General features: G+C 41.0%; 1 protein-coding gene across 4 annotated transcripts in view; it reads right to left on the bottom strand.

Moving 5' to 3' along the window:
* Atp6v1h (ATPase H+ transporting V1 subunit H) overlaps positions 1–15888 on the bottom strand; it is a 113271-nt gene that overhangs the window by 55976 nt on the left and 41407 nt on the right. For all 4 annotated transcript variants that reach the window (XM_004633374.2, XM_023717682.1, XM_023717683.1 and 1 more), the window contains 2 exons: positions 13516–13613; positions 4147–4339 (listed from right to left, as the gene is read on the bottom strand). In XM_004633374.2, the coding sequence (XP_004633431.1) occupies positions 4147–4339; positions 13516–13613 (291 nt within the window). The remainder of the gene's footprint in view (positions 1–4146; positions 4340–13515; positions 13614–15888) is intronic.

Below are 15888 nucleotides of genomic sequence, written 5' to 3'. Positions count from 1 at the left end.
AGCCGCGGTGACGAAAGCACCAGCACGGTTTACAGAGCACGTCTGCGCTTTCAGAAAATAAATCACCACAGACCAGAACTGTGCCCAGAAGGATGAGTGCCATCCCTTGGGATTCACCCGTGCAAGGGGGAGCAACCCTTCTACAAGAAGGGACAGTCAAAGGTTACGCAAGACTTTCTTCACTTGTTAGCAAGATTTATCAACCTCTCGACCTTTGGTCTCCTAAAAAACTCATAAGCCCTCAAAGGGCTCTGACACCATCACCTCTCAAAATACTTCCTCAAACTCCTCTCCTCTTTTCTACCACTCTCACCTCTGGGCATTACTAATCACTGCACTGCGCTGGCATATACGATACAGTCTGCTTCACAACGGTAACAGATCTTCAAGGTCTCGCTTGGTCACCTGTGGTCCCTAACAGCTGGCATAGTATCTAACAAATAAAACTGACTCAAACTGTTCTGTAAATTAAAGGAAACAAGATAATGCTATTTCTGGAATTTTTGGTCTTCACTTAACAAAAACACGGATAACAAAACACTTAACAAAGCATACTGCTCAGCTTTTAAAGTACTTCAAAGTAAAGCGCCATTTACACAACCTCCTATTCTACCTGGACTAGACTGAAACTTGCCTTGACAACTCACACAGACAGTTTGCTAGAAGTATGAACGGAAAAGCCACCACAGCCGAGCATGAGGAAGAGAAATGAGAATTTGCTGAATTCTTAAGAGGAGACTTTTTTTTTAATATACTTAGTATAGGGTCTGTAGGGTCTCAGAGGAGACTTCTTAAGGGCCACAGAACAGTTTTTTAGTACATGAAAAAAACAGCACAACATTTTCGCAACATCAATAATCAAGAGCAATGGCCACACCTGGAGTGGCACTCAACCGGTAGCTAATCAGCACTGAGCATCCCAGAAGCCACACTGGGCCCTCCTCTTCCATCTGTCTGCAGGACTCCGTGGGACATCCCCGCCTACACTGTCACTCACTCACCCTTGTCAGGCAGATGGGAAAGAGTGCTAATGCTTCCCAAGGTATTTTAAGTAAAAGTATTTGCCTTCTCCTCTCATATTACTTCTGATTTTCTTTTTCAAAGTCTTTCTTTTAATGACACTCTTAAAGTTCCTGAAAAAACACACAAGAAGAAGGAAAGAAGGTCAAGAAGGAAAAAAGAGGAGCAGCTGGAGGAAACAGAGAAAGGAATGAAGGAGGAGGAGAATGAGAAGGGGAAGAAGGAGGGGAAGGGGGAGGGGAAGGAGCCCAAGAAAGGGAAAGGAGAAGGGGAAGGATATGGAGAAGGAGAAGGGGAAAAGAGCAAGGGAAGAGAAAGGGGAAGAGAATAGGGAAGGAGAAGGGGAAGGTAGGGATGGGGAAGGAGAAGAAGAGGATGAGAAAGGGGAAGGGGAAGGAGAGGATGAAGAAGAGGAAGAGGAAGAAACAGGTGGCAAAGTGGTGAAAGTGGTTTTGGAGATAAAAGATCACTTAAATTTCAATCTTATTCTAACTAAAGAATTAACCTTGGGGCCACAGGGATGGCTCAGTGGAATAAATGCTTCCCTGGCAAGCACAAGGCCTAGGTTCAATCCCCAGTTCCACAAAAAAAAAAAAAAGAATTAACCTTGAAAGTCTTGGTTTTCTCATTTAAAAAATTAATAATAGAACCTACTTATTAATCACAAAGATTATATAAAAATAACTCAATAAAATATGGTAATTTTTATTCTCAGCATCAAATACAGGTCACCATGATAGCTAAAAGTATGCGTCCTAATGCCTGAGTGTGAGTCTCCAACCTCCCACTTCTTAGCTATCTTGGCAAACTACTTCACCTCTCATGGCCACCTGACCAAATGCATGGAGCCCTTGGAATGATTAAACAAGACACACAAGTGAAGTAATCAGGATGATATTCTACCTCATAAACTGTGGATAAACATTAGTTGTTATTATTAACCACAGACATCCAGTAACTCCACATCAAATTTTAAAGTGAAGAGGTGATAAAAGCTATGAATAAGCAATTTAAACAAAAAGTGGATGAAGTATTAATTTGTGTTCAGTTTCATTCATTACTAAAAGAATACAAATTTGAAACAATGACTTCACTTCAGATTTTATAAAAATCCAAAGAAAGGTAATATTAAATGCTAGCTAAAAAGTAAAAAAAAAAAAAAAAAAACATGAGCACAATATATAGTTCATAGAAATGTAAATTGTCATATTTTTCAAAAAGTATTTGTTGTTATCTATAAAAGTATTTTTTTAAAAAATCATATTCTTTTGACTCAGCAATTCCAGCCTTAGAACTATTTTCAGAAGAATTATTTACCAACATGGGCGAGCATATGTGAAAGAAACCAGAAATATCCTACACACCCATCAATAGGAAACTGGTTAACATTCTCACCAATACAGTGACAGGTAGCCACTAAATGCTGAAGCTCTACAATTATAGAAATAAAAACATATTCATTATGTCTTGTTAAAAATAAAGCAGAATAGGGGCCGGGGAGATGGCTCAGTAGAATAAGCACTTCCCTGGCAAGTGCAAGGGCCTGAGTTCAATCCCCAGTTCTGCCAAAAAAAAAAAAAAGTAGAACATTAAGATAACATTTTATTTTTAAATATGGAACAAAATCAGATACCTACTTATATATTTATCTTACATGCTTAGAAATATCTGAAAGATGTTAGTGACTATATCTGACAAACAGGATGTATATGCACTACATAAATTTTTGCAATATAGCTGTATTTTTTGGTTTTATGTTTTTAGAAGCATAATGAATAATAGCTAAAAGCACAGATTCTAAATACACAACCTTGATTTTCCTAACTACCATCTACCCACAGGGTTACCTACGTGCTTCAGCACCTGCATGTGCAAAGGAAAGACCAACACCAATACCAACGACATCCACATACACAACAATAACTTTATGTTACAGAGCACTAAATGAATTAACAGATGGAAAGTCCTGAGAAGGATGCCCAGCACAAAACCCTAATGTGCCCACTAGCACTACTTTTCCATAATGGTCTTACAGTCCAGCCACTTTCCAGGACCCCATATAAATCCTAGTGCAACCAACAAGACTCTCTATAGGTACCTGTGACAATGAAGACACTAGCTCTGGGAGCCAAGCCACAATATTTCAGTGCTACGCCTGATGAGCAATCTAGAATATAGCTTCTAGCTCAGCTCTTCTTTACTAGTTAACTCAGCGGCTCAAGGGAGGACGCTGACTTACATACTTTGACAAATTCTAATATCCTACTAAGGTAATTTTACTGCTTAAAATTATAAATTTTTATAGTTGCCTCAGAAATATACAAGTCAGTAGATCAGAATCTGAAATATAGGCCCCATATGAACCAAGTTTCTTTCAATAGTAGTTTCTTAACTGCAAAAAAAAGATGCCTTAGCTACTGTTCTCATTGCTGAGACAAAACACCTGAGACCCAAAGTTAAGGGAGGCAGGGTTTACTGCAGCTCACAGTTTGGAGAGGTTTCTGCCCACAGCTGGTTCCAAGGCAGCGTAGGTGGCAGAGGGGCAGCACAGAGGAGAAGGCAGCCATGCAGCAAAGCAGCAAGCGAGGAGACAGCAGCATGCAACAGCAGCCACCCCCGCTCTACCCATTATATCCTCTCCAGGCTTCCCATCCTTGGGGCAGGGTGTGCTTACACCCAGGGCAGCTGCCCTTAATCCCAGCATCACACCCTTGACCCAAGCTTCACACACCCCAGATCCAGCCACCTGTGAGGCTTGGGGTGGACACCTAGGTATCAGCCGCAACAAAGGGCTTCCTCTATCTGAACATAACCCAATTGCATCTCCTTCCAAGCATTCCAGAAGCCACTCATTCCATTCCCTGAATGTTACCCCCCATCTATCACACTTACCCGTCCTAAGGCCAAATCAGTGGTACTTCACTCTCTACTCACTAAGCCTCTACAGTCTCACATCTACATGGAGGAAAAATGTCTTTTTCCCACTCACTAAGAATTCAAACATACTTCACAGTACAAAATGTCACACAAACACACAGGCAGGCACGCACGCACGCACGTACATGCACACGCATGTGCACACACCACAAATAACAATAGCAGCAATAAAAGATACTAAGCACTTACACGGAATGCTGCAAGGATGATTCTTGTTACTTTCTCTTTGACAGATTCTTGAAGGATGTCAGAGAGAACAGGAATGATATTGTAGCGCCGCAGGTGTTCACACATTTGAGGACTGAATGCCAGGAGCCATATTGAAAAAATCATTTGGTACTGGAGTTGAAAACCACATTTGTTACTCAAAACACCCATGATGCTGAAAAGGAGCACACAATTAGAAAACATTTAGTATGACAATCAAACAAAAAACAAACGAGAGACCATGTTCTTCGCATAGTAACAGAACAAGTCCTCTGGATGATCTCCCCATCTCCCCTAGCAGTAACGCCGAGGGCCACTCCCAGTACAGCCCCACCTACCCCTTTCCCCAAAACCCACAGAACCTCAAGAGGCAGATGCAGGGAAGCAACAGGAAAGGAAAGATGCAATCTGGGTGGACACCTAGATGTAAGACTTGCAGGCGCCTAGGACATAAGCAGAAGGCTGGGACAGACATCAGAGAATGACAATCACCAGGGGTGGTGATGGAGCACAGGCGCACTTGCAAGCCAGATTTCATACCCAGATTTTCAGTACAGCAACGAAGAGGATGGCCTTAAAACACAAAGGAAATTCAGAAAAAGGAGGGCATGGCTTTAGAAACCTGGGATAAGTTCAAATCTGACACAGCAATCACAGAATTTAGGGCCGAAAAAAGCCTAAGCTTCGAGCTTTCTCTCCTATTTCATCAATAAGAAAATACGGAGGCTTCATGGAAATGAAAGAAGCTCCTGGAGGAGAGAGAAGCTGCTCGGGAAACTTCCCGAGAGATTATCTGCATGCAGGCCAGGAAAGGCAGGAGTGGTCAGATAAGACCGTTTAAAATGGCCAGCAGGGAGACAGCGTTCAACACAGTGACCCCGACACATACACACTGCACCTGTGTTAATGTGCCAATACCAATTCTACCGGACCAAGTCTATCATACTGTACAAAACGAAAGTAAGCAGGAACACTCTGGAGCAGAGCACGTACGGGCACTTCCTGTACTTTGAATTTTTCAGTAAACCTAAAACTGTTCTATTAATAAAAAGGAAAAGGTTTTGGAAGTCTTAATTTTATGAAGTAAGCCTACTATTAACTTCTTATAAGGCTTGTATCTGCACCAATTCTCTATTTTTGTGATTTATACACAGTTCTAAATTTACTGAACTGTCCTTAATTTTCTCATGCATAGCTTCTCCCTTGAATCTACTCTAGGTTGGGTTGTTACATAAAACTTACTTTTTAAAATACTGACACTCTTGTTCCGAACACGACAAAACTTCATCCTTTTATGCTGTCACCATTCTGCCTGGTTCCTCTGCTCTCTGACTAGTCCAGTTTGTAAATTTCTGCTTGTGGCTTTGTGCAGCTGTGCAGGAGACCCTGGGAACCTCCTCTCTGCCACCCTGCTGGCACCTGTGAGGTTCCACCTGAGCCAAACGGGGCTGACTATGAAGACAGAGGAGCACCTTTCCCCTCCCAGCTTCCTATTCCGATGAGTCTCGCTGCAACAACACCTGAGAACCTCTGAATTCCTTCCCACTGAAGCAGCCAGGTGCAGCTGCTTTTGGCAGTTGTAAAAGAACAAGTGTCAATGTGACTACAGATAGTAGGTCTAGCAGACTGGGCCCCCACAACTTTGGGAGGCTCAAACTGAGTTCTCAGGTGACCTGACTACCATCGACGATCACTTGGATCTTGTGAGCCAAAAAAGTTAGCAAGATATGACAGAGGAGTACAGAACGAAAGTCATGATTCAGATGATGGAGAATATAGAAATATATAAATATATGATTAGTCAAAATGCTACAAAATGATCACGGATTCCTGAATGATTCAATGTTAGAAGCAGGTCAGAAAACGTTACTAGGTTTTTGGCAGGGATTGAAACCTACTGGGCAGAATGCCAGCACTATGGTTTAATGTTAGAAATTGTAATGCAGGATACACTACAAGAGTTGTGAAACACAATCTAAAATGAAAGGGAAATATTGTATGTATCAATAGTCATGTTCAAAAATGTTTAAGACACCTCACAATCTGAACTGAGCTGGGCATGGTGGTGCACACCTGTAATCCCAGCACTTCAGAGACAGAGGCAGGGGACTCACCAGAAGTTCAAGGCAACCCTGGACTACACAGTGAGCTCAAGAGGCTTAAGCTACTAGTGAGATCAAGCCGTCCTATGACTAAAGTACTTAGCAAGGCATTTCTCATGGTAACCACAGAATGTAAAAGATTTACGGAGAAGTAATAGGTGTGGGCTTGAGGTCCGTAGAACAACAGTGACACTGGGCTTCGATTTCCTTCACAATGTCTGTGGCTGCGTGACAAAGCAGCCCACCAAGAAAGAAAATGAACTGATCATCTGGCCGCTACCCCTCTACCGCTTGAAAAGAGCTCCAACTGGAAAACTGTCAAGGCATCTGCACAACATGTGAACATACCACTGTTGGTGAAAAGCCTGGAATATTTTGTGGTCACTGTAGTTTTAGGCAATCTTTGCCAAATAAGCCTTCAAAATGCAGTATTATCTGGTAGATGCAAAGACATATTTTTTAGAAATTTATCCTGGAACTCAAGCACCAGGTCTTTATTAGTGCAGTAAAAACCCAAGATGCTGTAAACAGACTTGTTGTTCCTATCTCCCAAACTAATCAGAACTTGACATCCAACAACTGGTTTGCCAGTTACCCACTGACGTTACATTTGCTAAGACAGCATCAGTTCACCAGCATAGGAAATATACACAGGAACAAAGCACAAAAAGGAGCAGTGCAGGCTGTAGTCTTTGGATTTCAGAGACACATCACTGGCCTTGAAAATGGCTAAGAAAAATACTGACGTCAACACTGCATCGTGATGGCAAGACTGAGGGAGATAACATGATACAAACGAACCCCGAGACAGTAACTTCTTACAAAGAATCAAAGGCAGAATAGATGTTGATAAGTTATGCAGCAACTACAATATCACTCAAAACAATGGGTTGGTCAGTAGTGTGTTTTACTCGATCCTAAACATGTCTGGCATAAGTAGTTTAAATAGTTTCATAGTTTACAAAGAAAATAGTGCAAAATATCACAAAGAAATTTTCTTAGAGGATTTGGACTGGAACTGACACAAGATCATTTACAACAGAGGAAGAATAAAATTGTTCTAACCCAGGGAACTACATAAAAAAAAATCCCAGAGCAGATTGGAGAACTCATAGGTAAACCAGCAGATGTAACATCACAGACTTACTAGGCCAGTAAAAAAGAAAAGACATCAACTCTAAGATGCCCTACAAAAAGGACAGGAAACTAAGACACGGATGCTATGCATGTGGGGGTCTCCGGGTAACGGAGGGGAGGCCCTATCTCCACGTACTGATGTGGAGACAAAGCAGCCCACCAAGAAAGAAAATGTGGCTTTGTGCAGCTGTGCAGGAGACCCTGGGAACCTCAATGGGCTTTAAGCAATGCAGAGCTGGCTAGGTCTTTTTCTTATCCCCTCAATGGGCTTTAAGCAATGCAAATCACTCCAGTGAGGTCTTGATGTGTAGTCTTTGAAGCCAAGATGACAGGGTAGTGTTGTCCCTGCCTGCTCCCTACAGCCCCAAATAAAACATATGTGGCCGAGTGAGGTGGAATAGAGAGCCCTGCTCCACATTATCAGTGGGGATTGAGCCTTAAGATGAGTGAGCCTCAAGATTAGAGGCTACGACTTCCCAGAGCATAGATCACACATCAGAGCTGAAGCGCCGACCCTAAAGCATGAGATCCCACCTCAACTGTGTTATGATGTAGGTCACTCCTCTTGCATCTCCTTGTCTGCATAATGCAGAGGTGATTTCAGGCCTGCTACCTGGTCTGGCTCACAGCTCTCTCCTACTTCCTTCCCATCATTCTCACAATCACTCAACCCGAGCCACTCCCTTCTTCACAAATCAATAAAACCCTGGTTCAAGCCTGGGTCAAGGCCTTTGCTCTAGTTAGCCATCATCATGGCTGGACTCAGGACCGCTGGGCTCCCCATAACTACAAATATGCCTCAGTGCCCTTATTCTCACCATGGGTGGGCTGGAAATGGTACATTAAAATTAACTCACTAGAACACCAATAACTTGCCCATAGGATTATAAACTTCCTAGGCCACAATGAGGACTAAGAATGGCTCACTATATTGTGTATGTGTATGGAACCACATGTGCTGTGTGTATTCTGTATGGAATGTGTACAACGTGTACAGAACATGTGATTTTCATGTGTGAAGACTGCCTTGGTTGTGATAATTGAAGCAAAGATTATATCTGTAGCAGACTTTTGTGTTTTCATTGACGATCATATAGGAATTTATTTCTGCTGTTCTTTTTTAGGTTTTGTAAGAAAGTATACAGTTAAGACAAAAAATACTGATGTGTGGGGTAGATTAAAATTAACTCACTAGAACACCAATAACTTGCCCATAAGATTATAAACTTCCTAGGCCACAATGAGGACTATCCGGCAGGATAGCCCAGCGGGCTAAAGCGCCTGCTTAGGCAGACTTAGGCAGCACAGGGACTGTGGTTCAATCCCCTGCATCACATGCCACACCAGCCCCACCCCTAGGGTGGGGTGAGCAGGCCACCAAAAAATAAAAAATAAAAAAAAATTGCTGATGTGTATTCTAAACACTACATACTAAAAATATTTATTGATATTTTATTTTCCTTTTAAGCATACATTGTGTATTATAATAATATTCATAAAATTAACATTAATAATTCATCAGTAGGCATAGGTCTAAAAAGTAATCATAGGTCGTATATGTCACCATAATGCATATGCCACAGACACTTGCTGGGATGCCTCCTTTAATAAACTGTGTGTCTGCAAGCTTGGTGTGGTTTCTAAATCACAGAGAAAGTCACAAAACGAAGCTGTAGAAGCCTGAAAGTTAGCTTTGCTGGCTTTAATACTTGCCAAACAGGTAAATAAACTTCTAAAAAGGAATAGATAGACATCTTGCATCCCCTATAGTTAGCAGCAAAGCACTCTCCAGACAGCTTAGTAAAAATAAGTTTCATATTCAAGATTAGAAAGAAATCCACCATCATTATTAGTATTCTGCTTTATGTTTTAATTCTTTTTCTTTTAACCAAACCAATATAGTGAGCAGATGCTGATTTACTGGCCACAGACAGCTCCAGCGCGCTGTTGCCCTGCAAAGCCATGGCCACCTCACGCCTCCTCAGGCGACGTCAGCGTGAGGTTCCAACTACTTTGGAGAATTCTTTTTTTACTTTAAAAGAAAAAAAACAATAAAAGTTTCAAAACAGGTTAGTAGGAGAGTAACAATAAATAATACACTACGAGTTGGTATCTTCCTAGTGTCACTCAGAGCACAAGCCCGGGCGTGACATCTTGTCCAAACATTAGCACAAACCTTTCTTTTCAATGAACTAAGAGAAATTAGCTATATATCTTATCTATCTCGCATATAAATATATATTTGTTTTCTTTTTCCCTTTCTTCCTTTCCCCTTTTCCCTATCACAGTTCAAAAGAAAAGACAAACTATTGCAGAAGAAATTTTATCTTTAAACTTTGTGTTAGTTTACACTTTCAAAATACTTAAAACTGAAGGCTATCAATGTTCACAAATGCCACCTGAATTTGTGGTGGTAATTACTTCCAGGAGAAGTGGGTACCTTTGGGACTCCAGTACGTTTTAATGATCATGACCCAAAAATATAGCGAATGCTTAAGTTTTCAAAAAGTATTATCATGACAGATAACACTAATCCCCCTAATCTTTCTCATGTCAAATACACACACATGCCCTCACGCCTGCCACTTTCCCAGGCAGTTCTGGAAGTCCTCTTTCATGTACATCTTGTAAAGCTGTACTGTTATGGCTGCCTTCATGTCCTGATTCAGTTCTAAACCTTTCCCTTCCATGGTCATTTTTATTTTGGAGAAAAGCCAGCAGATGCACCGCACCAAGGTGGTCATTCAGGTGCATGAGCACACGTGACGCTTCCATGCCCTGCCTTTCCCTGGGCGGCACTCGAAGCACCACCCACTGTGTCCTGGGGCACAGCTCACGAAGACACACAAGGAGACTTCGAGAGCTATTTCAGAAAGCGGCAAAAATTATAGGATAGGAATACTTTTTTTTCTCCAGTACCAGGGATCAAACTCAGGACCTTGCACTTGCCAGGCAGGTGCTTCTACCACTGAGCTCTCTCCTAGGTCCAGGATACGAATATTTGAAGTAAGGGAGAATACTGTGAAGGGGATGCACAGCAATATGTCTTTTACTGTAAGGAATTCTTTTGCATTTAAACATTCACTATGTATTTTGATTACAGTTCATAAGCCCTCAGTCTGCTGAAAAAGATCAACAATATACAACATAATGAAAAGCTGTTTTTATCTTACATAGGTATATAATTACCCCGAAACAGTGTGGCACTATGCAAATAATAGGCCATTTCACCAAAAATAATTAGCAGACTATATTGATCAAAATGTATTAAGATTTTAAAACATTGGGCTGGTGAGATGGTTCAGTGGTCTAAAGCACCTACTTAGAACAAGCTTAGCAAAGCACAGGGACCACGGTTCGATCCCCCAGCACCACATACCAGCCAGCCCTGCCCCCTGGTGGGCAGAGCTGGCCACGCGCGTGCACACACACACACACACACACACACACAAACATAAATAAATAAAATTTAAAAAAAAAAGATACCATATCATTGATGTCTGACAATAGAATATGAGAATTAAAAAAAAAAAAAGATTTTAAAACATTTATCTTCCTCTCTTCGAATAAAATACACTTGAATTTTTTTTCTCTTAACATTATTCCTGCTTGAAGCCCCTAAACAAAAGCCTTCAATCCTAAACAAAAGAAATGCAAACGTAGGAAGTATTTAGTATTTCTGAAAAAAAGAGAAAAGATTAAATGACTTTTTTAAAATTGCTACCTACCAGCAAGCTAAGAACACACATCTCTATTAATACATGCCCACACCCTTGATCTTGGGCCAACCTCCAGATCTGTGAGAAGTAAGTTTCTGCTGTTAAACCGCTCAGGCTACAATATCTTGATTTGGCCAGACACTGTCCTCTCAGGAGTCTGGCACTTTGATACATTACAGGTACATGTGCCTATAGCCAATCTTCAGCAAAGCCCTAGCAGATGAGTCTACACCCAATTTCCTAGACAGAAACTGCACAAAAATACTGCACTTCCACTACTGGGGAAGATGCCGTGGTGTAAGCTTGTGGCGGGGGAGCAGGGTGAAGCTCCCACTCCTCATGCGGCTTCTGCCCAACTCAGCCTGTGACTTTGTCCCTCATGGCCCAGCTACGCATCTCTCCACATCTTTGTAGCAGTTCTCAGCTGTGAGTACGAGCCGCTGACCCCTATGAGTCTTCCTATTGCATCTCCTGACACAGCGTGAACACAGCTGAGAATTCAGAACTTTCTGCTTGGTAACCATAAGGCAATTTACAGTGGACAGCATCTCATAATTAAGTTATTCAGAAAATGAAAGCAAAGAAAAAAATAGCATTCTGTTCATTAACACTGATGGTGATGTTGGTCATATAAGTGAAACCTTAAACTGCATCGTTAGGTGACTGCATAATACATTTTCTCAAATTTAAAAGTGAATGAGTTAGCAATGTATTTTTCTAAGCAAAAAAGAACAACAACACTTCCACCAAGTTGGCATTCAACATGGAAGACTTCAAGAAAACATTCTGTAACCAAAACCTAGACCATTCTACTCAGTGACATACAGTGCTTTTCTTTCATCTTTTATGAGTTACTTATTACCAAAAAAAATCGCTATGTTTAAGTACTTACTAAAATTTGTAAGTTTTCACTTTTTCTTCATTCTTTTTTTTTCTATTTGTTTTAAATTGTGCATTGAGCCCATTTACATTGATAGTTATAACTGAGATGCATTGCTTTATTTTATTTTATTTTTATTTATTTTTTATTTTTTATTTTTTTTTCTCTTCATTCTTAATTCTGTTAATTTTTCATAAAAAAACTAAAAATATTCATTTTAAGGATCTATTTGACCAGATAAAAACTAAAATATTTTTATTGGAAACTGAGAATTAAATAATTGTGACTAGACTAAAACTTTACATATTAGAACATTACTAACTTATTCAGTTGATGAAAAGAAGTATTTGTGACAATTTAATCCAATTCCTGACTACGAACAGACATTAAGAATAGACATTTGGAGGGTGAGCCAGATAGCTCAGCGGACTAAAGCACCTGCTTCCAAGAGTGCAGCAGCCGGGGTTCAATCCCCTGTATGCCACACCAGCCTTGCCCCCGGAGCATGCTGTGACAGCAAATGAGACTGGGCGTGGTGGCACACTCCTGGAATCACAGCACTTGGGAGGCTAAAAACAGGAGAAATCACTGAGTCCGATCTACATAGTGAGCCCCTGTACACCCTGTAGACCCTGCCCTAAATTAAAAAAAAAAAAACAGACATTAAGGGCTGGCGAGATAGCTCATCGGTCTACAGCCTCTGCTCAGGCAAGTGCGCAGGGCCCGAGGTTCAATCCTGGGCACCACATGCCGCACCAGCCCTGCCCCCAGGGCGGGCTCAACTGGCCACACAAAAAAAGCTATTTGCAGAAGTAACAGGCTCTCAGAAGCAGCACACACGTGTTCACAAAGAAGACCCGGAACGCTCACAGCCCTTCCCAGGTACACCGCAGGTACAGCAGTATGAGAGGGCCTGGCAATGCGTGCGTCGTCCAGTCACACCGCACTCTAAATCCCTGCTCACCAGGGATTACTATCAGCAATCTAACTTCCTGCACAAACTTAACAATGGAAAAAAGAAGCCCAACGAAAGAGCACTAGGTTTAAAAATAGCTAAGTCTCTCATCATGAAATAAATTGGCTTTTCAATGTTCATTTTGGGTTTTTTAGGTTTTTCTGGTTATAGAAGTTGGTAGGCAGCTCCTCAAAAGTTTCTACCAAGTTCTCCACAAAGAATGGGCTGCATTATACGGCTCTAAAGAAAGCTTTATAGCCACTCTTTTCTTGGGGTAAGCCCTTTCCTTACTGATACTGCCACAAGCCACTGTAAAATAATTTTATTACTGTTTTGTATTGAGTACAAGGAATTTGTTCTGTCCAGTATTACGTTATACAGCCCAAGTAAGGGGAAACGCTGAGTTTGACTGTTGACTTCTAAGGTCAGTACAATCCACAGTTAAGCAGATATTTTAAAAATACTTCTTTTACATGATTAAATGTATTACTTTCTTTGAAGACATCAAGTAAAAATATTTTTAAATGTCACTCTACGTGAAAAGTAACAGGCACTCACCAGTTTACGCCGTCTGCTTCCACCCAGGCAAAGCGGTACTCATTGACCCGGAGCATGAGCTGCAGACACCCGGCGACACACTGCACGTACTGAGAGCTCTGCACAAGAGAAGCACAGTGTGAAGGCGTCGCCATGTCCAGGCTCGAGACCTCCACACACACTGCTACAGGAGACGCTTAATTCTCCACCAAAGCCGGGTAACACGGATCCTCCACCTCTTAGAAGTAAAGGTGATTTGGTCTCCCAAACTAAGCTTACGTGATTCAAGACTACTTAACACACATTTTTAGGAAAAACAAGGAACAAAGCAGTTATATTTTGATGTAGTTTGATAAATAAGCATATTGCTTGGAACCATTTCACACACCTCTGAATAGGAGCGCTACAGAGAAAGCCCAGCTTCCCAATAATTACACAAAAATAAAACAACAACAGAATGACAAGAACAAAAGTGGATGCTTTGAGACAGACCTAGAACCTAACATTAGCCAAGTTAGTTAACCTTTCTAATGCAGCATTCAGTTCCTTCACCCTCAATGAGGACAGCACTACAAGTATCTTCACAGAGCCCTGCTAAGCTTAAGCAAACTAATTCATTTAGCCCACAACTAGATACATTGTGGAAACTCAAGGAAAACATTTTTAAAAAGTCAATTAAACACTTGTAAAAGACAATTCATGATTTTTTAAACTGTCCATTCAAAAGCATTGCTTCATATAAATTGTCCTTATACAGTATTTAAAACTTGAAATAAACAAGGATCATATTTCCCCCAAAACTGCAATCCCCTTACCAAATCTAGCAGAAAACCTGGCCAGGGCCCTTCCCTAAACATGTACAATGAGCCTTGTATCTTTAAGAAGTAGAGAGACAAATGGCAATTTTAGACTCTAGTTTTCATAAAGAATATGGTAATAAAAATGTTTACAATAATCATAGACATTATAAAAATTCATAAAAACTAACAAACATGACATTACTAAACTCTTCCAATTTAAATATTTGTAAAAAAAAAAAAATAAACTAATAGTTCCAAGAAATTCTAAGCATTCAAATACAAAAACACATAATGATACAAGTACATTTAGTAGAAACAGACAAATGTTATCAAGAAAACATTTCTTATGCTCTACCTGAAAGTAGTGAACACTGTTTATACAATATATCCAGAAGACTCAAAACATTAAAAGAATTTAAAACATTAGCAGCAATTAATGACAAGAAATAGTGCGTTTTCAGCTGTAAAATAACCTATTATGGAAAACTATGAATTTTTCAATTCAATCAGCAGGAAGAAACTGTTGGACAGAATTCCACCTTTCCTGTGTAGAAGCGACTTGAGCTAGAGTCCTAGGCACCAGTGAAGGAAGCGCCCGCGAGCGCACACTCTCTTCTACGTGTCACCCATTTCCTACTCGAACGTGGCTTGGTCTGGTGTGCACCATTTCTGAGTCCACTCACCAGGCTTCTCTACTGAGGTATTCTGCAAATATGGATCCTCGACCGTCCGCTGTAGCATTAGTGTTCACACTGTGAAAGAGCCTAGGCAAGGCACGGACTGGCACTCCTGCTGGCAGCACTGGCCTGCTGGGCACCACAGGGCAGTTCTTATATGGCTCCAGAGATTATTCTCTAGCGTACAGTGACATAAGCTTGGCAAATGACTCAGTTCCAGTGGAGTATATTGGTTTTGCCTTTCACTTAAATCTTACTAGTTTCTTTCTATAAACTATTCACTGATTTTTGTTAAAGAAAATACTTGGTCTTAGAGAAAACAATCAGTCATTATTTCTAACCCTAAAAAAGTGGAATTCAATACTGCTAAAGAAAACCACACAACCACGAAAAACCATAAGCACCCGCTGCCATTCCCAGGTGACACTCTCCACTGTCCTTGCTTCTCTCATCCCACTCTCAGCAGGCAGCAGAAACTGAGACCACTGGGTAAAGACCCACTCAGCAACCCACATCTCACCCCCACCCCAAGCTGATTCACTTTTCTAACTGTTGCTACTCACCCCTCACAGCAGCCTCCATCAGGTCTACACCCCTCCTCCCACATCATGCTTCACCAATCAAATTCTCCTTTAGGTGCAGCCCCTCCTTCCTTACACTTTCCCAGGACAGCATGTGCAAACCTGAGAAGCTATGAGACCCTTTGTTGTACAGTATCAAGGGTCTCTGTGTTTCTGTTACAGATGGTGCCGAAGCTTCACCGAAATAACTGACTGTAATTATTTGGCATCTTCCTAGATGTAATGTAGCCTTTGAAAGCAGGAATCACAACTATCTTGTTCATTATTATACTTTCAGCACTATGCCCTATAATACAAATCACTCAATAAATCTTTCTTTTTTTTTTTTTTTTTTTT

The sequence above is a fragment of the Octodon degus genome, unplaced genomic scaffold (genome assembly GCF_000260255.1).
Source record: "Octodon degus isolate 3935 unplaced genomic scaffold, OctDeg1.0 scaffold00054, whole genome shotgun sequence".
NCBI lineage: Eukaryota > Metazoa > Chordata > Mammalia > Rodentia > Octodontidae > Octodon > Octodon degus.
This window is presented reverse-complemented; position numbering and strand designations above follow the sequence as displayed.